A 27114-nucleotide genomic window follows, 5' to 3' on the forward strand; every position below is an offset into this window, starting at 1 on the left:
ATGTTTTGATTCCTAAACTTTAGACTGTTTCTAATTTGTATGTTATCTGTCAAGATGAGGATTCTAAAATGAGTGATGAGATTCTGACCAAGGTCACATTACCCCTTAGTGGCCTACAAAAACTACATCACAGATGTGTTTTCTGTTACCAGTGAAATTCCCTTTTTTTTTGCAGCAGCAGCAGCAGCAGTAACACTGTGTATCTATACTTAGTTTCTGCTGTGTTGTGACTGATTTTTTTTTCTTTAGTACACCTGCTTTGTTCCTTGCTTTTTTTCCCTTCATTAGTACACATGATTTCTTCTGTCATGCCAGCTTGACCTCTACTGAAAAATGTCAGTTTGGCAGTGTTTAAATTTAGAGCGTTAAAGGTGCTTACAAAACTGTCTAGATGGTTGTCTTCCATAGACTGCAGAAAAATATGTTGTGTTTCATTGTTGCAGTTTTTAGTGAACATTCCCAAACCTATTGCACAAATTTTCTCCCAGTTTGAGATCAAATAATTCTCAATTTGTCTCATTTTTTGGCTGTGGTCTTTTCCCTTTATTAATTTTACTTGAACCATATTTTTCTCAAGTGTTTGATGAATGCTACATGAAATAGCAATAAAAGCTTTAATAAAGTCAAGCTGCATTCCAGCTTTTCCTCCCTTCTGCTCACTTGACTGGTTACCCTGTCAAAAGGAGATTCATTTGGTAGAGTTTATTTTCAACAAACCTATGCTGGCTGTGACTTAGGAGCTGTGATGACATATGAAGTTTTTTCAGTTATGCCTTTTCATGGTAAGCATTTTAATCAGTCAGTTTTTCCTTTTCAGTAATTGTATGTAATTTGCCTTTTGCCTGATTTCTGTAACTTCTTCCATACTTTTTAGTGAAGATAATCAATATTTAGTCAGAGGTCATGTTGCCTATAATTAACCTGGGGTAATTTTAATCAATATTGTCTGGTTCTAATTTGTGTAAGCTCATTTAAATACTCTGTTAAGCAAATGCACATATATTCCTGCCTTCCTCCTGTTAAAGTACTCATACTAAAACACCTGATTACAAGTAGGCTGCTTATAAAGTTTAAAGAAAATAAATGCTTTTCAGTCTCACCTCTTCTTTGATCACTTTTGTCTTTAACTAGTAGACTTTTTATTTTGTGATGTGTTTCTTTTATTTATAATTAGTGCGCAATATTGGCCCCTGTGCCTTTACCTGCTGATAACATAGTGGGTATTAATGATCTCATTCTTCACGTCTATCACGCAAGAACTGTTAACTGCTTTGTTTCTTACCATTGCTCATGGCCTCTGTGTGAATCAACACAAGTGGGTAACCTAGGCAACCACCAAGCCACAGCTGACATGTAAGGAGAAGATTTATTTTGTTACCTCAACAACAAGGCTGGGTGCCAGAGACACACAGGGACCCAGGCTCCAGTGGGTTTAGTTAGTTCATCCTAGAACTGAAGGCTTCGGGTGTTGCTTTGAGTGTGTTACCTCTACATGGGAATTCTGCTTCTCCAGTCAGGCAGAGGATGAACACACTAGGCTAATAAATGGAGTTTTCCACACCTACATTTTTAGCATTCCCAGCTGAAAGGTCACTGAGCAGGAAGCCTTCTATTCTCCTGTTTGATTTTAACCCTTTCCTCCCAACAGCCTCAAAACCAAACTTGTCCCTTTTCCATATGCAAAAAATTTATATTTTTTTTTTTTCTTCCTGCTTGTTCTTCTTCAGGCATTTACACTCTCATTGTCAGTATTAGAGCAGTGTGAATTACCACATTCAGTTTCTACTTTAGATTTAAATTGTTTGACAGCAGAGATTTCCAGTTCTCCCCCTTACTCTTTTATTCCTAGCATTGTTACAAATGTCTGAGGTATTTCTGAAATGGCAACATCATTTTTCTAGTTCTTTGAAACTGTTGCCTTCTTCCATTACTGCTAGATTTCAGCCTTTTTTTAGACACTATTTTTAACCAGAAACGATTTTTTTTTACTTGAATGCCTCAGTCTATTTAAAGCCCTTTATTACAGCTTCGTTACATGTGTGATGTGGTAGGGGTATATGGAGAGGCTGCAAACTCCTACAACAGCAAACTAAAAACTCCAGAGATCAGCCCATCGTACTGTGAACACTAGTAGACAAGATGAACCTCTCCAGTGTCATTACTTTCTTGCCAGAGAGCAGTGGTTTTTGTCTGGTAACATTGTGGATGTATTTACTCCATTTTGGGGTAATTTGTGGTGTGAGTGTGAATTCAGGGAGCAGAAGCACTGTGAGCAGGAGTAACAGAGATGATGGGCAGTTAGAAGTGATCTTTCTTACAGAAAGCAAGGCAGCTTCAGTGACCAAAACCAAGAAGTGCAAGCACTCTCTTTTGTAAGCTCATTATGTTAAAACTAGATGAACTTCCAGTTCCTTTTGGAAGGTGAATAAATGCTGAACTGTGGGTTTTATTGCTTTCTCAGAGCTATTTGTCTCGCTTGCCTTTTTTCATCAGATCTTTGTTGCTGAAAGTAATGGAAATCTTTATTAGTTGTGACAGTAAAGAGATACAGAGGTCTGAGAACTCTATACATTACTAATGCTCTGTGCAGATCTAAAATGTTTTTAATGGTCTTCTGCTACAAGTATTAATATGTAGAGGATAAGTATAAAAAAGTTGCAAAGACATATATCAGTGAGTAGTTGAAAAATATTAAATGCCAAGAAGAGAGAAGAATATGTATTGTGAGAAGGGGTTGTTACCTGAATTTGCTATCACCTAAAGCTACCCTGATGAAGTGTTGTTAGTTTAACATTAGTTTTTTAAAAAAGTCTTCCAGAAAGAGAAGAAGAAACTTTACTAAAAAACAATCAGAAGGTACTTACAATCTGATTCACCTAGAAGCTACGTAATTTTTGGTGCAAATGGCATAGGTTTTGTATAGTCCAGAGAAATATCTTGCTGAAAACTTGAAGCAACTTGCACTGTCTGCCTGTAAAAATGTGGAAGTCTGTGAATATTTGAATAAACTTCATTTTGAGCAAAATCCTTTTGCATAACAGTTTCCGCATATGTGGTATCTGTATGGATGGAGGTTATAGGTACATAGTCCTAAGGTTTATGTTGTTTTCACAGCTGCTATTTCCTTGCCTTGCTCCTTTTCAGTTTATAGTCTTCCCAGTCTGGTTAAATTATCTGTATAGCAGCACTGTATGGATTGTGGGTCTTTAGTTTGACAGAAATGCTATCAGAATTCTTCTGGTTTGCGACTGGTTTTGAAAATCTAGGCAAGAAGCTTTGATGCATATTGTATAAGCTCATACGCACACCTCTAAAAAGAAGAAAATAGTGATGCCACTCACTGATTCCAGAGAGAGTAAAAATCAATGGTGAAATTGGAAGTGAATGGAAAATTAAATATTTTCTATGTAGCTGCAAAAATTCCCTATTCAAATTGCTCTAATACTTCTATCTACTTTGGCCTTCCAGGTATTGTGGAAAAACATTTTAAAATATTTTCCAGGTAAAAAATAATGGAAGAGATAATTATTACACATGCAAATTACACTGAAGGATTCTGTTGGTATCTGCAAACCACTTTAATATTGCTTTTTAGCTTATTTCAAAAAGTCTTTGGTAAAATTATCGCTTCTGTAAGGATTGCTTAATTATGCATCTCTTTTTATCTTTTTTTTCTTTTAGTTGGAATTAAATGGTTGTGTCTTCTTTTCAATTTAGTCCTGGTGGAGCAGAATGTCCAATCGATTTCGCAAGCTGAAGTTGACTCAGACATTGCGCCATGGATTTCCTTCTAATCAGTTTGTGCCTTTTCCGGATGAGACTGAACCATCATTAAGTTCCACTATTAAAGTAGCCTCACAGAGTGATACAGACATCTCTGGAAACCTTGATGCTGCTACAGCTTGGAACACAAACAACAAAGCTAGTGGTAAAGGCAGAGTTGTCTTGTGGGAAATGAGCTCTTGTGGGGTGGTCAGGATGATATTATGTCTGATTTATTGGTTTAGTTCTGCTTTAGCTTAATATAAGTGAAAAAATGTAACATAATTGTAGTCTGTAGGAAGAGAGGTGTTTGTACTCATTGTTGATCATGGTGAGTGCAGTAGCATTTAAGCAGGAAAATACTAATATAACCATGTTACTGTTCTGTAGTAAATGCCATTAAATTAAGACAGGTCGCTGAAAAGTATTGGTATCTTCCATAAACTAATTTATGTAATGAAGACCAATTTATTTAAGCAAATAAATACATAATTCTGAAAAGAAAAAATTGGAAAAGCCCAGTTTGTAAAGCACATATACTGAAATTGTACAGCTCTCCATGAAAATCCCCCACTGTCTGCAATGCAGAGTAAAACATGACTTAACTTTAGCTGAGGTGTATGAGAGTGTCACTGGAAATCCTCATACTGTGTGCATACTGAGGGTAAAGCTGTTGGTTGTTTAAAAACAATGAGCTAGCCTTAGAAACATAAGTAGAAACATGTAAACAATAAATCATAATTTGTGTATTTTTCAGGTGCAAACACTGTCAAAGGAGGAAAGGACGATGAATTATTGAAAACTATGGTATGTTGCAGTGTTCTTGGTGTTTCAGCCTAATTCAGAGGGTCATGTGGCTCCCATAACTTTTACAGTTTTTTGCCTCCTGTCCAAGTCACTTCTAGAAAAAGAGCTTGTTTGTAGTCACTAGATATGAACTGATAGGCTTTGATATACCAGTAGTTCTTAGACTAGAAAGTACTAAAAGTAATGTGATATGGAAGCTGTACTGACCTCTTTCAAGAGTTACCCATACCTTTGTTTGATCAGCAATGAAGTAGTAAAACAGATGGAGCGGCTGCTTAGTTGCTGACAAGCAGTATGAAGTGAGGAAAATATGGATGGAACATGGTACAAAGTGTGAAATTACTAGTAGAGGCAATGGTGAAATACTTCATTTGGGAGGTGTATTTGTGTTATTCTATTTCTTCTTTTGTTATGTTCTTGCTTTATATTCCCCTGCAGCTTACTCCCTGGTGATGTCATTAAATTTGGCTGGTTATTATCTTTATGTTCTTTTGTAAGAAGTTTGAGTTCTTTTGTAAGAACTTTTGATATGACTGACTGACAGAATTCCAGGGAGCAAAATCAGTTGTGTTTTTATCTCTTTCTGCAGTACACATACAGCAGGAACATGCAGTTGCTGTTTCCAGTCATCCTGTCTGGGAGTACAGAGAGGACTACATTGTTATTTCTTTGGAAATTGGTTGTTATTCTTGTGAAAGTCAACTTGAGCAATATTTAGCTCAGTATAGAAAGAGACAGTTTCTGCCACTTAATGAGCTATATTCATTACATCAAATGAATAAGCATAATACTGGGGGGTGCCACAATGTTCATTGGTTTTTCTCTCTTGGTATTATGTGTTGTACTTCTCCTCAAATAGTACATTTATGTCTCATTTCTCTTCTGTTTAAATGCGTTTTCATATTTTTGCTTAACTTAGTATTTTGAAACACATCACCAGGTCCCAGTAAACTTGGTTAAGAAGTGACTCTTTCCCCCCACCTTTTCTTTGTTCCCCTCTCTCAGCTGAGGAGTACTGCTCCATTTACCAGGCTGCCCAGTGATAAGCTCAAAGCAGTGATACCACCTTTCTTACCACCCTCAAGCTTTGAGCTTTGGAATTCTGACCGAACCAGACTCAGCAAAGATGGCAAAGCTGAACAGATGAGAACTGCCTGGCCACAGAGAGCAGTCAAGCACGATTTTAACAGCAGTGGGAACTCTGATATAGTAAGCAAACTAAATGTGTATGAAAATACTGTGTTATGCCCTGGCCCTGTTGGCTGGTGAGCCGCTCTGTTTCTGATTAGAAGTACTTTTAACCCACTGTTTCAGCAATGGCTTGTCCATTTAAGCAGTGCTGCTTAGGAAGAATGCACATCTGTATGGAAGGAACATAATGAAACAAAAGTTCTGTATGAAGTGAAACAACATACAGAATTGTTTTTTTTTATTTTGTTTGGTTTTGAGGGGGTTATTGATTTTGTATGGTTATTTGTTGTGTTGGGGGTTGCTTTGTTTGTTTGTTGTGGTTTTGGGTTTTTTTGGTTGTTTTTTGGTGGTTGTTTTTTTTTTTTTTTTTTTTTTTTTTTCTGTTAACCAGAACCATCAACAGTGTGGTAGAAACTGCTCTGATTTGAAAAAAGACTAGGGACAGTAAAAAAGAATGGAAATTGCTCAATTTTTAGGAACTGAGCAGGAGGGAAGAAATATCAGTAAGACCAATATACAGACATAATATTCTGAAAGATTAGCAACAGATAAAATTGTAGCTAGTAATGATCAAGTGGGCTTGAAGGCACTCAGCTTTAAATTGGAAGTACTGTAAAACTGGAAAAAATCTTGATTATTTCTGGTTTTACATAGAAGGAGCTTGCCTGATTCTGCAGTGTTTTCAGTGAAAATGCAAACCAAGAGAAAAATAGGTGGTTTGTCTTGAGATAGGAAATGAAACAACCTTGACAGCCTACTCTTTCATGGTTGGAGAAAAAGGAGAAGTGCTTACTCCCTTAACTGTAGACTGTAATAACTAGATGTAGAGAAGACCAGTCCAGAACTGTGTTTCAATGTCAGTTTTAGACATGGGACAGTGAAGACATTTAGGAGGAATTTTTTTCCTCTTTCCTTTTTTGATGTGGACACTAGCTTAATACCAGTAGAGGTGATTTAGGTGGAATAAGGCAGTGTAAGGAAAGTGACAGAACAGGAAGGCATGTGTTTATCACCCCAAAAAAGATGGTTGTAGTAACATAACTGGATAATTGGCATGTATATAAAGTGAGGAGCAGGGAAAGTAGGGGAGGACTAGCCGTCAGTCCTTCTGTGAGGAAAGAAGGGTCTTGCTGAAGGTATGGGAAGGAGGGAAACAGTTAGTCGGAGATGGAAGAAGTGTTTTGAGAAACAGAATAAGAAACATTAAAAAGCTGAGCTGCAAAAGCTCATATGTGAAGTGGCTGGCAGTGGCCAATGTGTAAAAGCAAAAGAAATGAAGGGGAATGTGGTTGAAGATTTGGATAGTGTATAGCTAGATCAGTAGTGCCTCACTTAATAAAACTCAATAAAGTGGTGCAGCTGGCTGTTCAGATTGCAGAGAATATAGAAATTAAACTGGTGGAGAGAAAATTTATATCACTTCTTGAAGCTTAGTTTGTAAGAAACAAAGATATGATGGATGGGAAGGTGGTAGCTATTTTGTAAGATGGGAGAGACAAAGCCAGGATTCTGCCAGAAAGAAATTTCCTATGTGATAATTTTTTTTCTTCCCCACTGCTCATAATACTGTGTATATCATATATCAGGTGCATCATATATGATCATTTTTGTTGGCCAAAGATTAAGAAGAATTAATGGCTTAATGTGGTGTCATTTATTTCATTGAATAAATGTATTCAGTATATATGTATATAGTGTATATATATATATTTATATAAGTATATATTCAGTATATATGTATATGTAGAATAAGATTCTTTCTGATATCCCCCTTGTTCTTCAGTGCAAGTTTCAGAACTTGGGATAAATAAAATAGCAATTGAAGTTTGCTCTTGAGTTTTCTCAATCAAGAAAGAACAAATTATTTTTCATCTTGTGTTCCAGACATCTGTTAGCAAAGGTACTAGACCAGTCAAATTACCAACATTTGCAAGAAGACCAGCATCTCCTTCAAATTCCAATAACTTCAACCATTCTCCCCATTCTTCTGGTGGATCTAATAACATTGCAGGAATTAACAGGCATGGAGGAGAACTGCATAACAGATCAGGTACCATTTTTAATAAGAAAGTAATTTGTATCTGATTCAGTTAAAAAATCAGTGTTTGTGATGATGGTAGAAGATACTAAACCTTTTCTGAGTTCTTTTCCTACCACTGTAGAAGAAAAGCTTCTGTAAGTTCAGCACACACAGGATCGGACTTCAAACACCTACATAAGGGAAGAGCCTCATATCTGTTACAGAAGTCTCAGTGGTCAGCCCATCTCATGCAGATTTTACTGGATCCTCCTGTGGTGGATCAGGTGGATGCTGGCTCATTGCACCATGCATGTCATAGAGCTGACTCTTATGCCTGTTGCTTACTTTTTGTTTGAAATAAAAAACAGTTTTCAATTAAAACCAAAGCTGCAGGCATTGTACCTGGTAGTTGCTGAAGACAATGTTGTCAAGTGGCTTATGAAAACTATGTCAAAGGGTATGAAAGTCAGCTCTGTGTGTGTAGACAGGGCTGGCTTCCCTCTTCTGCTACTGATTTCTTTTTTTTATTCTGCAAGCTGCTGGAGAGAGCTGAACCTTGCAATTGTCTCTGTCAGTTTTTAAATGAAAGTGAATGTTTGAGAGTTAAAAAGCATTTCAAAATTATGGTTTCCTTTACTGAGTTAATTTTGGTTTTTGTTCTAGGTGGCAGTGCAGATAATGTTTTATCTCAGATTGCAGCCCAAAGAAGAAAAGCAGCAGGCTTACCTGAACAGAAACCCAGCCAGCAGCATAGTCCAGTCCAGTCAACTCCTTCATCTACTGTGTCAGATTTGCAGTGTGCTCAGAATGTTGGCAATGGACATGTTGTAAAGGTAATGGGAAATGTAAAATTTTGCACTCCAAATTGGCTAATAGGTCATATCTCAGTCATGGGTGGCTGGCGCACAGCATTGCACAGCCAAAAAAGAATGAACACTTGCTATGTTAGTGGAAGCTTTTCAGCTCTACAAACCTTACTTTTAAGTCCACAGAGGATGAAATCTAATAATAAAACATGATTTTGATTCATTATTAATTTCACTCTATTTTTTAAAAAAAAGTAAATGTAATGCTTGATTTTAGAGTAGATCTGCACTATTATGGTTTCTCATTATTTCTTTCTATGGACTAGATACAGTGTTTTATGTTAGTTATTCCTGGATTTTACCCTGAAGTGGTATAGTTAGTTTCTCTAGCTAGTTTCCCTTCAAAGGCTCAACCTGAATGCAGAGTGTGACATAATTTGTACCAGGATATGGTGACTACAACAATATGCACATAACCAGTCTGCTCCACTGGTGGTATTTTTAAACAGTAGGTCATCACCAAAGTCAGGTTTTGCTCCTGAGGCCGTACTGTCTGTGCTGACTTACTTGTCAATTCCCTGGAATAGCTTTGCTCTCAGACCTGCACATTTTTGTTCACATACTTTGAAGTTCTTAACTGCTTTGTACAACATTTTTGATAGTTAAGATTTTAAATCTTCAAGATCTGCAGAGACACAAACTAGAAAGCAGCATCATAACACAAGATGTGACATTCTGTTGAGAAATTGATGGGTTTATTTACTTAAAGAAACATTGCATTTCAGAGAGCAAGAGAAGGAAAACACAAAATTTCGGGTTTATGTTCTAATGCCTGATATTCTGGAAATGTTAGAATACATGAGCAAGAGCAACATTTCTCCAACTTTCGCTTATGTAATCTCCAAGCGTTTGTTTTGTTTTGCTTTTTTTGCATCTTTCAGTAGATTCTTCAAATTTTACCTGAGGAAACAAAAATGACCAGAGTATAAAATTAATACTTTTGCAATCTCATTCTGTGATGTCTTATATGGCAACAGTACACAATATTTATATTTAATCAGTACATAAAAATGATAAATGAAATTGCACAGTTGTTCAGAAATTACATGGAAATTTCTGGAGAACAAAAATCCAAAAAAGAAAAGGTGCAACTACCAATGCTGAAACAGTTTTCATGAATAGTCACCTTGTCTCTGATATGTCAGTCCTGATTCTGGAGGAGCTACTTGTTACTTTTCAAAGATGAGATTTGGAGCTAAAATTTCTAACTCGGCCTGGACCACCAGAGTCTGAGGATTTATACCAATTCTTTGGCATATGGTAATCTTTGCTCCGTTTCTATCCTGTGTAACTGCTCCCTGAGTTATAAATGATCCATCTCTTTTTCCTGTAGACAAAGCCCCTTTATCATCCTCTTCCCTCATTAAAGTCTTGTCTGCAGTGCAGCTATCCAATGCTTTTTCTTTCAGAGGTGGTCTGGCCAGTATGTTTTAATTAAACTCTCAGCATGTCCTCTCAGCTTGTTTTTAACTTGGAAATAATTTCAGAAGAGCTCCTTGTGTACCCCTCAAAAGTCTCATTTTTCTCCAGTTATATTAATCATCCCACCAAGTGATAATACCTGTGCCTGTGAGCTTTGAGCTGCAGATCCCTTGGCCTTTCGTTGCTACAATGCTGCCACTAAGAAGTTTAACTACTGTTTCTACTCACAGTGGGATACATTAGAGGATAAAAGAGTAGAGAAGTGCAGTGTGTTGCAGAATGTCTTCTGGAAAGGCTGTTCTTTGTACCGTTGAAAAGATTTTTAAACAACATTTATGCCACTGTTTTGGAAAGCCAACAGTCTTTTTTCAGTGCTCTTGGCTTAGATGTCTAGATGAGTTTCCTTCTATCCACCAGTAACAAAACATGTCATAGTGTGGATCTCACTACAGTTATTCATGTATCACACAACTGAGGTGATTTTTGGAGATTCCTGGTGGAAGAACACAATCAAATATGGATCCACACTGGCTGCAAAGTCTAGCAGTGTGTTATTGTAATCACAATGTAAATGATGGAAATTTAATGTCTGTATCCATTGAGGAATAGCTTGTGTCCTCCCATTAGAATCATGCTGTCTAAACTTGGAAATAGCTGATCTAAAAATGATCTAATAAATGATACTACACTGATCAATTTTGCAAAACTTACCTGTGAGGGGTGAGATGGTGCAAGCTTTAAAGAAAGGAAAAGAAAAAAATTAATAACATTTTACAGAATAATGTAATTAAATAAATGCACTCAGTGTGCTAGGGAGAGAAGGCCATTCTGCAATGCAAATGGCCAATAACAATTTAGATGGAAATTTGGGAGAGAAAGTTGAAATGAGTTCATTATGCTCTTCAAGGAGCTCTCAAGTTTGTATCGTACTACATTACTTCTAGTCAATTCAGTGCAGGGCTAAGGAAGTATTACATTCTGACATAGGATAGAGTAATGGAAGAATGTTACCACTCAAGTGAGTTTTATCTTTTAAATCTGCATCTTTTTAATTAACTAGAAATGTTCCATTTATGTCACAGGACAGAAGCAAAATTGTAAAGACAGGAACCACTGTTGTTCTCATTTCTTGCATTGTTACCTAGGTCAATTTTTTAACCAGTTTGTTGTGAAGCCTGAGTGCAAAAGGTATTTAAACTCTGAATTCAGGAATCCAGTAAAAAATCACCTTCTTTTTGGGTCATACAGTGCAGACATCAAAATGTATATGTAGCGCAAAGATTTTAGGACATGAGGTGCATTGATGGTTTTTGTAAAAGACTGTTGATATGTGTACATATATATATATTCTTATTACCCATTTTAACTCATGTATTTTCCTGTTTTCCATGGCTACAAATGTATTAAATATTTGCTAAATTATTAATAAATCACTTGACTCCTGTTAGGTAATAATAAATTTGTGGGTTGGCTGGAAACTTCCATTCCAGTTCAGAGAGGGGTTTAATGTGCCCAGAATTTACTTTGTGCTTGCTACATGTTTCTGGTTAATCCAGCATGAAGTGCTACTTTAAATTAGCATCTCATATGTTTTCAAAATCTTTAATTGAGACTTAAATCTATGAATGAAAATCCCTATTTTCAAGTCAAAGTAGTTTACTTTGTTTCTGTTATTAAACTGTTTTTATTTCTAATGCAAGTTTTACTTTGCTTCTGCACATTCCAAGGGAGGTGGGGAGGCGAGTGAGAGACTGTGTGATGCATAGGTGCCACCTGTACTTAAACCAAGATAGTCCTTTTAGAAAAAGAAAAATTATAGTGCTTGTGGGCAGTGTTTCTTCACAAGAAATAATTTTCCTATTACAAAATTACAGCCTTAATAAATGTATTTTTCTTGATAATTTTGAGGAGAGAGACTTTAATCTGGGATAAAATCACTATTGCTTCTATGATTTTAATATAGGTCAAGCAGTAATTTCTCATTGTGACTACATGCTCTCAGAAATGATACACAACTTAAATAATGTCGAAGCATCATGTATAGGTGAACATTTTTGTGATTATTTTTTAACTCAAATTATTGTATCATTAACTGCAGCAAAAACTGGAGATGAACAAAAGACCTCCATCTGGGACTTCATCTACATCTAAAAGCACATCACCAACTCTCACACCTTCTCCATCACCTTCCCCATCTCCTAAGGTTCAAAACGCAGAGTCTTCTGTCTCTTCTTCTCACAGACATGCCAAGAGCAATGGCTCCAGCAGTGGTACTATTACAGAGGATGGTGAGTACCTCACTGCAATTACAGATTAATTCATTGACAATACTACGTGTTTAAAGCTACAACTGTACTGGACTAGTGTGTATCTTCATGAGAGTGTGGTCTCCCTTCTTTCTAGAATATATTGTGGTGTTTCTTACAGTGAGATTGGCATTCCTGCACAAACTGCCTTTTTCTCTCCCAAAACCTGTGTTTCTTTCCATTTACAGAGAGACTGTTATCACGTCAAAGCTAGCATAGAATATGTAGGTTGGCCTCTCCTACGTGGCCACATTTTCCCCCCTTCATGGCTTAAGTCCTATTTTTCACCCTTTGCTGAGGGTACAAAATGCCTTTCTTCACACTAGATTTTATTAGTAAATGCAGAGAAGCACATCACTACAGATAACATTTTTCATCCATAGCAAGTCATAGCTACATGAAGTTAAGAGCTGTAGTGCATTTATCTTTCTGAATTGTGAAAATAACCTTATTACAACCTCTTTTTAACTTAAAGTCCTAAGAAAGAATGATGATGTTATTACTTTTCTTTCCAGTTAGATTAGTATCTTTTAAATTAGGCTTTTACATCTAGATTACAGCTTTTTAGAAGTCATTTTACTGCATTGGAAACAGGGTATCAATAACTTTGTTTTCTCTTGTAAATATCACAAAAAAAGTGAAGAAAATAGCATGAGTTAGAACCTTTTAAATAAGGAATGAAGGCACTTTGTACTATTTTTGTTTTTTTCTGAAATTATCTCTATTGATTTTGGTTTATTTTCACTTATGCCAGCTTTGTCCATTAACACTAATTCCATTTGACGCTGAAGACAGGTGATACTTGACCTTCTTTCTGTCCTCTTCTTATGGCTTAGCTGTAACATATTCTAGTGACTGTTGGAGCAAATCCTTTCATGTTTAGTGCCATTTTATAATGAGATCGTGCTAATACAAGTTTTGCTGATTTAGAGATGCATACAATTAAGAGAGCTCACTGTTAGATAATGAAGCAAATTCCCCAAGCCATCAGCTGCTCTCATCTCACTCAGTGAAGCTTGGTTTTGTGACTGTGCACTAATGCCAGGATACTGTGAGTTCCCTGTGGCAGAGATTGTTTGTCAGAAACCCAAGTAGCTCTGGGTTCATTATGTTATAAGCTTTTGTAGTTGAGTGCTCCTTTAATTCCAGGGCTTCTCTTACTGATGTTTGATTCAGCAGCAGCAGTACAAGTGCTGATATGCCAAGCAGTAATCAGAAGAATAAGTACAGAAGGTCTGCAGTGTAAACTTTTCTTTCAAGTGAACTTAAATGAGTAAGAAAATTGATTTACATTGACTGTTACTATGAAGGAACAGTAGGCAGCAGCATTTAGAGATGTTTTTGTTTCTTTTTAGGCAACCATTTGATGGACCATCAACAACTTGGCCCTATTCTGAGAGCCAGTGATGTGGAGAATTATGAAAGACGAAACCATGTGAGAGTAAAAGAGGGCTCTGAAAACTTGGAAAAAGGTAATCTTACCTTACTGCTATAGAATAGTAGAAAGGAGGTGCTAAACAGGAGTAACATGGCAAAAGCAGTAAGAGCTCCAAGAACCTTAGCTTGCTCCTGGCATGGAGATAAGGAGACAAGTGTATAACAAATAGAGTGGTAAAGCACAGGACAAACATGTTAAGTAAGAGTTGTAAAACTGAGTGGTTTCAGGTTTTGTTCAGCCTTAGAGTAATAGTACAGGAGCTGGAAGAGGAGTAGAGGAAGAGGAAACATGAAGGGCCTACACCTGAAAGTGTTCTCTGTGTGTGAAAGGTGTTTGGTGTTACAGTTCTTTATGACAACAAGACTGAGCTCAGATACCCTGAAAGTTTTTTCCCATATCATGGCCTACAGTTCTAATCATACCAGCACAATGAAAAATGAGTTAGGGTAACTAACAACCTATAAAAAAAATGTTAATAATGTACTTAAAGGTCGTCTAATGAGAATTCTGTTTTCTTTCTCTAAGATGACATTTTTCATCAAACAATAAGGATATACGTTTTTAAGACTGATTGCATTTTCCCATGGATTAATGTCAGGGTACTAAAGCTTTAGTCTGAGACCATGTCAACTTCTGCAAATCTTGTTAGGCATAGCAAGTTAGTTGAATTTAAAGTAAAAACATAAAACACAACAAAACCCTAGCAGAAAATAAGACTCAACTAGAATTTTTCTCTTCAGTTATCCGTGGACTCTCCTATGTAAAGAAGTCTTCCAAAATAGTACACAGAGTTCTGTTTATGTCAAGGTACTCGATGTCTCTTGAGAAGCTTAGAATATGAGATTCTCTTTCATGTTTCCAGTGATGATGAAAGAAAAAAGAAGGTCAAAAGACAAAGAAGTGAAATAGATTAAAACAAAGTATATTTGATAAAGGACTAGTGGTATCTTTAAAATGAAAGTGAGTTTATATGCAGAATATTAAATATAGTCTTGTTTTATAATGTAATAATTAATGTTCTTCATATTGACTTTGACTACTTAGTTTAACTGACCCCTTAGGTACTTAAGGGGAAAAAACAGTTAGTTACTCGTGACAGCAAAGTAATAAAAAGAAAACTTCAGCTGAGAGATGTAATGTGTAATTAAGAGAGGTAATGTCAGGTTATTCAGAAAGTGCACTTAATGCTTTTTAGCTAATCACATTTTAAATGTGTGGGAAGAGTCACTGTCAGGTCCTGCAACATTTAATTTCCTTAGGCTTTTGGAGCAAAGACAATATTCAGTGCTCTTAGCCTTGGAAGGTGAGCTTGTAAAACTTAAATTCTGTCCAGTTTTCATCTTAGCTGGGCTTCAGCTGTCTGTGTTCAGGATGCCTGGATATTGGGCATGTAAGGAGAAGAGGGTTCAGAAAGACCTGTGCTGTATCAGTGTTTTGAATGAGCAGGTGTGTAGTTGCTTGCTCTACACTTTGCCTTCCTGGATGATGACACAGAAATATGCCTTTCAGTTCCTCGCCTGCTTGAGGAGTTCTGCTGTGTAACCTGCACAATCTGGATCAGCCATCTGGGGCCAAGCACTCGCATTTTAGGCATTGAAGTGCCTTAGTTGCCCTTACTGGTTTGGTTTTGTAAGATCCTTTTAATGAGGTAGAAAGGGCAATACAACGGTGTTTATCCTAGCAAGGTAAGACTAGATGGAATTACAGTATATGTAAGTAGGTGAGAACAGAATAAGCCAATGTTTCAATTTCTGATGGAGAATAAATGTTGTTTTTTTTTTTCTTACCATAAATGACTGTGGGAAATACAGGCTTTAATACATATTTTCAGTTTATAATGCTGAGATCATTACAATATTTTCTAATCTATGGGGTTGACTTTTTTTTTTTTTTTTGTTCTGTTATTACAGATGAGCTAACTGGCATCCTTAAAAAATTGTCACTTGAGAAATATCAGCCTATATTTGAGGAACAGGAGGTAGGTCTTTTCTAGAAGATCTTTTTTTTTTGTTACTGTTTTAATGAAAGTAGGGTATAAGACATGGCATTCAGATTTTTGATCCAGAGTCAAGTTCTACAACCATTCCTGGTTGCAGAAAGGAAACATGGACCAAGTGGTATTTGTGGCATTCTCCAGACTAATGCAGTTAGCAGAGCTTTTTACACTTAACCTACAGCTTTTCTATACATAGGGGGTTTTTTTCTCTCTGCTGTTACACTCTGCTTTTTCTATATATGTCTCTATCCAACGTGGCTAAACAGTTCATAGGACATACTGTATCATCCCTGGAATCACAGCTGGAACCTCATTTTCAGAAGGAGAACAGCAGGGTGTGAGTCACTGAGATGTCTGCTTTATCTTCTTTATCTGCTGTGCATAAGCAATAGAATTAAATTGGGGAGCGTAGGCATCGTAGTAGATGAGAGCTGTGACATTGACTTGCTGAAGGATGCAATGTCAGGAAATGTTGCTGAAAATAAGTGAAATTAATTCATTACAATGCTAAAGCAGGATCAGATGAGAGCAAATACTGTGTGTTTATTTGGTCAAAGAAAAGGATAGTGAATAGATGTGCACTAAGTTGACATTGCTACAAAGTTCAAAATTCAGCACAAGCCCAGAACAATTTAGCTGCATCACAATAGATTGGGTTATTATTGTTCCTCTGCATGATAGGCAAGGGAACATTGTGTAGAAATTAATATACTTAGTGTGGCTTTTCATATTTTCAATCAATATGAAAAGTTTCAGATGTTTGTTCTTATCACAACCTTAGGGATATGTTGTTATAATAAAAACTGTTACATGAACAAAACCTAGGCTTTTCTCGGGAAAAGTAAACACAATATTCTGAAGTTCCAGAAATGCTTAGGGGGAAAGGATGAAGAAAAGAGAGAAGCCTTACGTATATTCAAGTAGCTGCTACTGTAGGCAGAGGAATTTCTATGGAGACTATATATTCTGTATTAATAGAACTTGATGGAAAAAACCCAAAAATCCATTAATATTTTAGATGTACTATCATGATTAGTTGAATGATTAACAGCAGATTAGAAGCCTTACAACAGAGTGGTAAATTGTGTACCATTTGGTGCTGGTAATTCATTAAAAATTATTTTTGCACAATATTTACATTAAATCTATGCAATTAAAAAAACCCCAACAAACCACTTTTAACCTGTAGTAATGAATCTTCACATAGGTAAATTTTTCTTACCTTTTTTTCTTTTATTTCTTTTTTTTTTTTAATATGCAGGTGGATATGGAAGCTTTTCTCACACTTACTGATGGTGATCTGAAAGAGTTGGGTATTAAAACAGATGGATCAAGGCAGCAAATTTTGGCAGCTATTTCTGAATTGAATGCAGGAAAGGTAAATTTTAAAGTACTGTACTTAGTGAATTATTTCAAAGTTTTTTTATAAAATTAATACAACATACATTTTGAAATTCAGTTACAGATGTTAGTTAGAAAAGCTAAAATATTTTTTTCAAATGTAATGTTTCATGTATTTGACTAGTAAAAAGTCTTCCTTTGTGGCACTTCCTATTCTCTTTCAATTACTCTTTCCTAGTCCAGTGAACAAGCTACGTGCAAACATGAGCAATCTTGCAGTTTCTGAATATTGATTTCAGCAGTGCTAAAAAGAATCATCTGGCTGCAACAGTGCAGCTAGAGAATACAGTAGAAGAAGAAAGGTGTCCTTTGGTTAACATAAAGGTTTTGATTCCTCTGTGATTGTGTGAATAGCTTTTCTCTCGTTTCTTACACTTTTATTGCCTTTGAATTTTATGTCGACATAAACTAATTTGCTAAGAATGGTGTACAGTAAACAGTGCTCTTGCCAGAGGGATTTTATACTGGAACATGTCTTTGATTAGGCTTGCTGATGCTTCTCAGCAGCTTTCTTAGATTTGAGGTCCATTCCCTCGCTGATAATGGAAGTTCAGACAAACAAAACACAAAGACAATTTCCCTAAGTCAGTATCAACAATAGTGATGAGGCTAAAAATTAGGGGAGGGAGATGATGTTCCATACTAAGATATGCCATAAAGATAGGAGGAAAATAATGGAAATGTTTCTATTGTTGTCTGGTAGTTTCAGGAAAAGATTACTACGAGGTTTTCTATGTATGTCTGTAAGGTAAGGATTTGTTATTATTTCTGATAGTATACTGAACATAGACACATATTTACACATTTGTTGTGTACTTTTAATAAGTTCATTTTTTAAACAGAAATTTAAGAATACCTTATTTTATTTTATTGTTCTTTTGTAGGGCCGGGAGAGACAGATTTTACAAGAAACTATACACAACTTCCACTCTTCCTTTGAGAGTAGTGTTAGTAACACGCGGCCGCCAGGTCATTCCCAATGTAAGTAGCACCTGAAATGAATTTAAAAACATATTACAGGTTGAATCACAGAATCACTGCATCAGTTAGGCTGGAAAACACCTCTGAGATAATACAGTCCAACCTCTGACCAAACACCACCATGCCAACCAGACCATGGCACTGAATGCCATGTCCAGTCTTTTCTTAAACACCTCCAGGGATGGTGACTCCATCATCTCCCTGGGCAGCTCATTCCAAAGTCTAATCACTCATTCAGTGCAAGAAATCTTCCTAATGTCCAAATGTGTGGATATTTTATTTAGTACTGGCTGGAAGAAAAAATGTGACAAACAAGCCAGTTAGCTGCTTTCCTGGCTAATGATGTGTGTCTCTTGCTGAGACTGTAGAGAAGATTTCAATATAAAAAGTAGAGGTATCTAAGATGTAAGGTATGTAAGATGTTTATACACCCTTCATTACTATCTGAAATAAGGATAAGATTTTTATTGTGCATTACTAAATACAGAAAATGGATGTAAGTATATCAAACTAGAGTATACAGTATACTGTCTATAGTGTCTGTATGTGTATACGTAGCATCAGTGGGAGGTGTTCCTGTATGATAAATAATTAACTTTTGCATGCTCTTTATAGGAGATACTTTAGTATGATCAGGTAGAAGAAATATATTCAAGATTTACGATTTAGCATAATGGTTTAGGCAGCTGTGTTAATTATATATTTATGTATGTATGTAGTTACTTATTTTGCATAGGTGCTATTTTTATATGATTATCTATAGTTGGTTTCTTTGGAACACATGCATTCCAAGCACTAGTGTTATCTGCTAACCAGCTGGCCAAGCTGGAGAAACTGCCTTTTAAAATGTATTGTCTGTAACCAAAACATACAGGAAGGTGTTGCTGACCTGTAATAATTGAATACATTTCCTACTCTCAGATATAAAAACTGCAAATCTCTGTCCTGCCAGCCACCTGAAACAAAGGCAGATACTCATCTGTTGCTCCAGATTAAAGCATAGGGCATAACCTATTCCCACATGTACTTCTGTATCCATGTTTCAATAGAAACAACGAAAGTCATTGAATAGCCTTGAGAAGTTCACCATGTTAAAAGTGCTTCTTCTTGCATTGTTTGTTTTGCTGCTTTCATCTACTCACAAAATAATTTCATTTGTTTAGGGGCTATGCTAAATAATTCGGGTATTGTATGCTTTAGGAAACCTTAATAGTGAGCTAGTCCCAGTTGTTCCAATCTCAGTCAGCTGCATTTCACTAGATATGTGAAAGCAGGTGCTAACTGTTGACCTACTAATGTCTTGGGGCAAACTGGGAATTGTTGGGGTAGTTAGTGAATAATGTGGGCTACTTCCAGTATTCTGTGTAGTCTGCTTGGCTGAAAGCCACTATCAGGTGTCCCTGTATGTATTGTGCAACTTTCATTCTCAGCATAGTCAGCATGTGTGGGAACTTTTGGATGTTTCTTGGTAACATCCCAGAGCTGAAGAGCCTCTTCTGTAGGTATTACTAGGTGAGCAGAAGCTGTTTGGGATTTGATTACATGGTGCAAAGAACTGGAATTACTCAAGAACCAGAGGCATAGAGGTGTAATGTATCTCCAAGCAACTTGCTGACCTTAAGTGTCTTGAAGACATCAAAGGACAAGAATGGTGACTCAGAGCTGGAGAGAACATCCTTTTGTAAGAATGGAGGCAACAATTGCTCCTGTTGAGCTTTTGACAAGAGGCTGCAAGAAGGCTGCCATCAGAGATCTGGCTTTTGGGTTTTTGTGTATGAGAGCTCCATGATATAGATTTGGCTGTGAAACAGAAACAGAAGCACTAATAGAGAAGAGGAAGAGAACATGTAGCTAAAAGAAGTTTCTGCACCAGGTAAGCTGCTTTTTATTGTAAAAAGTAGCAGTGGAATCCTTATGCAGTCTCTGGAACTTGAAGTTATTTTCAGGAATGTGTAATATTTTAGAGCATAAGAGCAGCTGTACCAAGGCAGATCCAAGGTCCATACAATTGTGTGCAACTTTTTCATCCAGTCTCATCTGACTCTGATTTGAAGAGCTGCTTGCTTTCATTTGCTGTGAACTTCCCATGTCCTGACTTCTTTTGCTTCATCGTACTGGATGAGAAGATACAGTGAGCAGTTGTTTCCTCTTCACTGCCTCCATGCCACTGATGACTTTACAGATCACTGTGATATCCTTCTTCATTCATGGTTTCTTTGAGGGGAAGGCTTATAGGCTGCTTTGTCATTCCCTATAGCATAGGTTTTCTAACCTCTTTTCCTTTTCTGCTGTTGTCTTTTCAGACTTGGGAGATGCCAGCCTAGCATACAGTATTCAATATGTAGGCATATTATGGATTTACATGACAGACTGATGTTTGTTTTTCAGTTGTGTTCTCTGCTTTCCATGCTCTTCCCCTTTTCTAGTTATTTCTGGTACATTGCTGTGTTGGCTATAATTGAAGACTGAATGGTATTAATTCAAATTACCTCTTAAAACCCAGCTGATCTACTGAGTTTGAGCTCACAGCCTATAATTTTTTATAAACACACATGTATCATCCTTTCCATTTGCCTTACTTCATATTACTTCCTATTTATCTTCACCAAATCTTGTCGCTATCTTATTGTTTAGGCACAAATGTCATATGAAGTCTTTTTGCCAGTCTTCTGTTTACCTTTCTTTTTATTTACATGCATGACTTAGGAAGGTTTTCCTCTTCATTCTATATGCCCTATCAAAATCATATATTAAATATACTGTTCATATCCTGAGTATCCTTATACAGATGCCTATGAAATACTAGCGGTGAATCTTTCTACTGTGGAAAAAATCACTATTTACTGCAAACTTCTGTCCTCTGCCTCCCTAACAGATTATTTATCCACATAAGAAATTTTATTTTTACCCTCTTGAGTTCCTTATTATCTTAAGGACTAACCTTGGACCTTATGAAATGCCTTGTCAAAATCCAAGCATCAAATGGACCTCTTTTATCTACAAGACTGTTGGCACCTTCAAGGAATTCTAGTAGGTTGGTGAGGCAAGACTTCAAAAATCCCTTCTTGATTGTTTCCAACAAAATTTTAGATTGTTACAGTTTTTACTAATTTAGTTGGTATTACTGTCCAACTCACTGGCCTCTGTTTCTCTGTATTTCCTGTTGAACCATTAAAAAGATTTGCATCACTGTTATCACATCTCAGTGATGTAACAGTTTTGAACAACAACCTGTGTTCTGTACACAGCAGTTCGGCTGCTTAATCCTTCTGCTTCTCTAGGACATCTGCCTTAGAAATTTGCTATTACTTGCTTTGTGTATTTGTTTCATATTCTTTTTTTCCTAGTACTTCAGGTTAAGCTGTCTTGGACTCCCACATAAATGTTTCTGAAATGGAATCCTTTCACTCCATGCCAGGGACACTAGGTTAGGCTGTGTGAATTCCTTCCTCCAGTCCTTGCCTGACCTGCGTAAGGCAGAGGAGTGTAAATGATTCAGAGGTTACTGGACCCCCAAGCCATTTGGTTTGGAAGCACCACAAATTCTGAATAGGCAAACAGTACTTGCATGGAGAATGTTGCCTCCATCTCTTTTTTATGGAAATTAGTTGGTCATTTTTAGAAAATTCTGATAAAATTATTCATTCCAAGAGTGAACATTTTAGCAGGTTTTGACGCTTTGGTGGTTTGACTACTATTATGTCTTGGAAAATTGACAATGCACCCTGTCCATGTAAGAGAACTACTAGGAAGGTACTGCTTCTTTATAGCCCAGTGAATGTGTCCAGCAAACACAGAATTACTGTGCTGCTTTGCCATTTAGAGCAGATAACCAGCCCATGGAGGCCTGAGGCTCTGAGGAACAAAATGTCTGGATCCTTTGTCTGGATTCCAACTTCAGTGAAACAGCAAGTGGCAGCATGAAGTCCAGCTTTTTGAGAGAATGGAATTAAAAAAATAATACTATCCCAGGAAAAGTTTGTTTGTGGATTGAGGTGACTTTACAGGATTCTGGTAAAAAAGAAAATTGGACTGTCTGAATGCCTAGTTGCCAGGACTAATTGTTTAGTTTATTTTGGGGGGCTGTGTTAAGATTCATGCTCCCATTAACTGAGTGCAATCAAGAGGTTGAACAGATCTGGCATTGGTCAGCAGGTTAATTGAAACAAATGACGCCAAAGAAGACAAAGTTGCATTTCAACACAAACTTGCCAAATCAGAAATGAAAAGCTGAAAAAAGGTCATGTGAATTCTTATGAAAAGAAAAGGTTGGGGGGGGGCAGGGAAAGCAGCTGAAATAATTTCCTCCAGAAGAGTAGACCTAAAATCCTATGTGCTAGTTATTGTAGTTATAATAAATGTGTAATGAAGTGTTGCATGTTAAATCCTCTGATAAAAAATGGAAACACCTCGTGGAAGTTCCCTTGCCCATTTATGGCTTGCAATAGAATTTGCCATTTCTACAAAAATTTCATGAAAAATGCAAGAGAGCATCCAAGGTTTGTACTCAGAAGGACACAATCTTTTTCTGCTAGGATATTTCTTAAACTCATTATGAAAAATCCCATTAAGATTGGTTGGAGGTAAAGCTAACTACCAGTTAACTTCGTTTGCTTTTTAATGCCAAGTTTATTGAAATGTTTGAAAGAAAAAGATCAGCCTTGTCACTTGGTACAGGCATCTAGCTGCTCTCCCCAGTCTAAACAACACTTCTGATAGGTGGGAAGAGAAAAATCTCAACATCTGGTAGCAGCAATGAACAAAAGCTGGAGATAGATTTCAAAAGAATAAACTGAATATTCTCCAGGCAAAAGTTTAAGTGAAGAGTAGCTATACCTATGATGAAAAAAGAATATGATGCCATGCAGTCTAGTTAGTAGAAATTCTGGTCCTCCAGTTTCTTTTTACATACTATAGTATGTTATATATATTGATAGATACATATATATCTGCAGATACAGAATTGTTTGTGTATTTACTTCTCATTTTCGGATTCAGACTCAAAAATATCACATGGAAATTATCCAGAGGAGGGAATTAGAGATTAAAGAGAGAGAAGTAAAAATAGGAGCAAAATCAATACAGACTTGCATACAAATCATACAGGATTCAGATAATTGCTTACTGGAAAGGTGCACATTGAGAAAAGAGAGATAGTCAAAACTTGTGGCAGTAGGTGATCTTTTCACACATGAGTTTGACTTTTTATACCTTCTCCTTAAAGGAGATGGCTTAAGATGAGTAAAATGAATTGCAGGATCAAACTGTTAGATACTGGTATAACATGTACATTGGGAAATGCGGGCCTGTTTCCAGTAGTTGTGGAATTACTCTCTTGTTTACAGTTGTGAGTCTTGATGATTACAGTTTTTCAGACTTCTTTTTTCCTTCTTACAGCTCCTGGCTGCTCTTTAAAACCACAAGAAGCCGCTTCTTCTAAAAGGTAGCTACTGGAACAAAAGTGTTTTTTATTTTTTATGGTGAAGCTTGGCATCTGACTAAGCAAATCCATACAAATGAAAATTTGAAAAGTTAGTCCTGACTACACTGACATAGGATTTTCTGCAGTAGCGTGCTTAAAATACAAAACTCACAGAAAGGCAAAGAAAGTAATGAGATTGCCTCTGTAGTTCAACCTAAGTGTTGAATTGTTCAAGGCATCAGTGGTCTGAATTCAAGAAGAGCAAAGTCAGAAGAGCAGGAAGAATGGGTGAACATGCAGGAAGATGGAGGCTTCATTCCACTCTTGCCCGTAGATGAAGAACCCACAGGAGACCAACATGGGCACAGTCAAGAGCAACAAAAGCATGGAAGAAGGCAAGAAGGACAGCACAAATTGTGACCCCTTCTACATGGGGAAATACATAAGCTGAATATGCCTCTCTTGATTGGATACAGATAAAGTAGTCTAGGTTGAAAATGTAATGATTTCATGGGAAGAAATATAAAGGAGAAGTAATGCTGCATTCTTCAATAACCAAAATATACTTTATCTATTCAATATTACGATGTTAGAACAATAGTAAAAGTAAAAACAAAACACCTATTTGTAAAAACAGCACTTTATTTGAGTGAATGCATAATCTGTCACCAATATTTAAACAGAAAGAATGTTAAAATATTTTATATTGTTGACTTTTTTTTTGAGAATAAATCCATTTACATGATATTGGCTGGAGTTTTTTTGAATAGTAAACACTAGCATATCCTTAAAAATACATTTTTATAACTTGATTTTGTAGCAATTTTGAAATAAAAGTTACAGTAATTACATTTTCTGCTTAGTAAATATCATTTTTGTTAAGCAGTTAAAATGCAAATCATCAGGAATTAAAATACAATTCATCAGAAGCCTCTGACACTATATTTATCTTTCTGAAGACTCAAGTACTGCAGGTAAGGGCAAGAAGATCTTGGAGCTCCAATAACCTGAGTGCTCTCAGTATATAACTAAAGATTTTACCTTTCTCCGTGCTCCTCACTGTACTGACAGCTCATGGCTGCTTTTTCTGCCTTTGAGAGGAGGAGAGTTTGAGACAGAGTCCTGTACTGTGTGTCTGCGTGTCAGGGCTGGCACAGGCAGCTCTTCAAACTCCGCTGTAGGCAGTGGAGGTCTGGTGGGTACCATCACCAGGGCCTCAAAGCCCAGTATCTCAACTGAGCTAGACCAGAAGTTTGATTCAGTTGTTCAGACCTCCACTGGCATTTGCCAGGCCCTAAGGCATCCAAAGCACCCAGAAGGGATGCCAGACACGACACTACATGAGGGTTATGATCAGGTTATTCATTGCAGCCTCTTGGACAAAGAGACCATTCAGAGATGGGGACTGTAATTTCATTGAGTTGGCCTGATTTGTCACAGACTTTCAAAGGTGAAAGCTTTTTTTTTTTGTTTACTGTTCGTTTTCTGTTTCTTTTCAGTTTAAATATCTTTCTTGGCAAACTTTTCTTGCCTCATAATGAAAAGTGATACCTTCTGGGCTTTTCCAAAGAAGGAAATCCTACAAAAACCAGTTCTTGTTATGATTCAGTCTGGTGTTATAGGCTTGACTAATCTGGAGTTATTAACCTAAGATTTTGCTGAGGAGTACTGTTACTTTACAAGAAGCTTTTATAAGTTTCTTTGAATTAAATTTTCTTTTTCTGTACTTTGAGCATTAATGAATATCTGATTTTAAATAAAGATACTTTGTTATCTGGAAATTATTCAAGCAGTCATCTGTAGCATTTCTCATGCTTCAGCAAATGCCTTAGAAGCCAGGTACCTTGTCAAGGGAATAACTTTGGTTTCCAGAGTGAAGGGGAACATAAGAGTTCATGCAAAGAGATTTCTTTAATACTGAGATCAGCATAATCAATTGCTTGGCTTGTCTGACTCTGACACTAATAGCCTCAAACTTGCCACTTTATTTTATTTCAAAGCCCTCTTGGCAGTACAAAGGTACATTTAGTGGGAACAGGCTTTGTCCATTAAAACTGAAACTTCTGGTGCTATATTTAAAGCTCATTTGGAACACTTAATTTCCAGTCTCTTGGAAGTTTGTGTTATTGAAATAATCTGTTAATGCAATGTCCTCCTTAAAGTGTCACAGCAGGGAATTGTTTCAAAGCAATTTTTGCCACTTGTCATTCACAGCATTTCAGTGTGCATTAAAACTTAATGGAGTAAACACACAGTCATAAAAACAAAAGCAAACAGATATTTGAAGTATGATTGCCATATTCCCAGCATCGCACCTGTAGCATTTTAATTGGCCTCTTACTTCTCCTGAGTTTTTATTTGTAAGTGTATTCAAAATAGGTCTGTCTGGTCTTAAGAGGAGTGGGATATGAGGAGTGTTAGCAGAATGGTGGTGCTGTACTGGACCAGGGTTCTAAGGTGATAAACAGGGTGAGTGTTGGATGTACTCCAAAGGCTGTATGTACTCCAATGTGAGTGTTGGAAAGCAGGCCCATTCAAGACACTTCCTTATAAATAACCTAAAAATATTCTATGTTCATGTATACATTGATGCATGGCTGTGAGTTCTTGTTTTTAATAAGTCTATGTGATTTGTTACTCCTCAGAATCAGTAGCCTCCAGTTAGTTGGTGCAGAGATGTCCTGGTTTTCTGAATTGTGGAACAAAATCATTGCACAGACAGCAGCCAACAGTGTGCTAGCTTTGATCACAACAGGCTTGATTTCAACTGTTCTCCACAGATTTCTCCATATATTTTTTTCCAAATTGGGATTTCTGGTTTTCTTTCCAGGATCTGCTTTTTTTTTTTTTTTTTTTTTTTTTTTTTTTTAATTCTCAGAATTAATATTGAATGCCTTGGGATTCACTTACTGCAGCAGCTCAGGACTCTAAAGCACTTACTGTTTATCACAGGCTTAGTTCAAAATCTGTTGCTCATATACCTTTACTTAGGGCAAACAGAAAGTGCTATTCTCTGTGCTAGTAATTAAATGGTGTAAGCAGAGATCCACTTTTCCAGCTGCTTGGGCCACAGAATACAAAACAGAGCTCCAGTTTATAGATGCTCCTAAAACATTGTATTATCTCCTATCATGCATTTGAATTGCTTATTTGGTGTATGTGTCAAGCATACACACAAACTGTAGTCCTTGGCAATGCCAGATACATTTTACATAATGACAGAATGACTGAGGCTGGAATGAGCCTTTGGAGTATATCTTGTCCATTGCCCTCCTGCTGAAGCAGACCACCTAGATCTGGTTGTCTGGGTCGCTGTCCATTGGTGTCTCATCATCCAGTGAGATGCTCTTCATAGAAAGCTATCAGATTCATTAGACATGATTTCCTCTGTTGTGAATTTGTGCTGACTACTCCTAAACACCATCTTAAAATAACTGGAAGTTATTTTTAGGGTTATTTTCTCCATCACATTCCCCAAAGTCAAGGTGAGACTGATAAAGTC

General features: G+C 36.7%; 1 protein-coding gene across 4 annotated transcripts in view; it reads left to right on the top strand.

Annotated features, from left to right (window-relative positions):
• The window catches only part of ANKS6 (ankyrin repeat and sterile alpha motif domain containing 6), a 41051-nt gene extending 15661 nt beyond the window's left edge, over nucleotides 1–25390 (top strand). For 2 of the 4 annotated variants that reach the window (XM_041476675.1, XM_041476676.1), the window contains exons 7-17: nucleotides 3718–3928; nucleotides 4520–4569; nucleotides 5575–5778; nucleotides 7645–7810; nucleotides 8444–8613; nucleotides 12167–12356; nucleotides 13730–13846; nucleotides 15723–15790; nucleotides 17070–17186; nucleotides 18094–18190; nucleotides 23588–25390. In XM_041476675.1, the coding sequence (XP_041332609.1) occupies nucleotides 3718–3928; nucleotides 4520–4569; nucleotides 5575–5778; nucleotides 7645–7810; nucleotides 8444–8613; nucleotides 12167–12356; nucleotides 13730–13846; nucleotides 15723–15790; nucleotides 17070–17186; nucleotides 18094–18190; nucleotides 23588–23637 (1440 nt within the window). In that variant the 3' untranslated portion in view covers nucleotides 23638–25390. Of the gene's footprint in view, nucleotides 1–3717; nucleotides 3929–4519; nucleotides 4570–5574; nucleotides 5779–7644; nucleotides 7811–8443; nucleotides 8614–12166; nucleotides 12357–13729; nucleotides 13847–15722; nucleotides 15791–17069; nucleotides 17187–18093; nucleotides 18191–19692; nucleotides 20064–21065; nucleotides 21089–23587 lie in introns of those variants that run through there. The other 2 variants (XR_005955885.1, XR_005955886.1) reach the window with 2 other exon arrangements.
• The last annotated feature ends 1724 nt before the right edge of the window (nucleotides 25391–27114 follow it).

The sequence above is a fragment of the Pyrgilauda ruficollis genome, unplaced genomic scaffold (genome assembly GCF_017590135.1).
Source record: "Pyrgilauda ruficollis isolate IOZ18807 unplaced genomic scaffold, ASM1759013v1 scaffold39, whole genome shotgun sequence".
Lineage (NCBI taxonomy): Eukaryota > Metazoa > Chordata > Aves > Passeriformes > Passeridae > Pyrgilauda > Pyrgilauda ruficollis.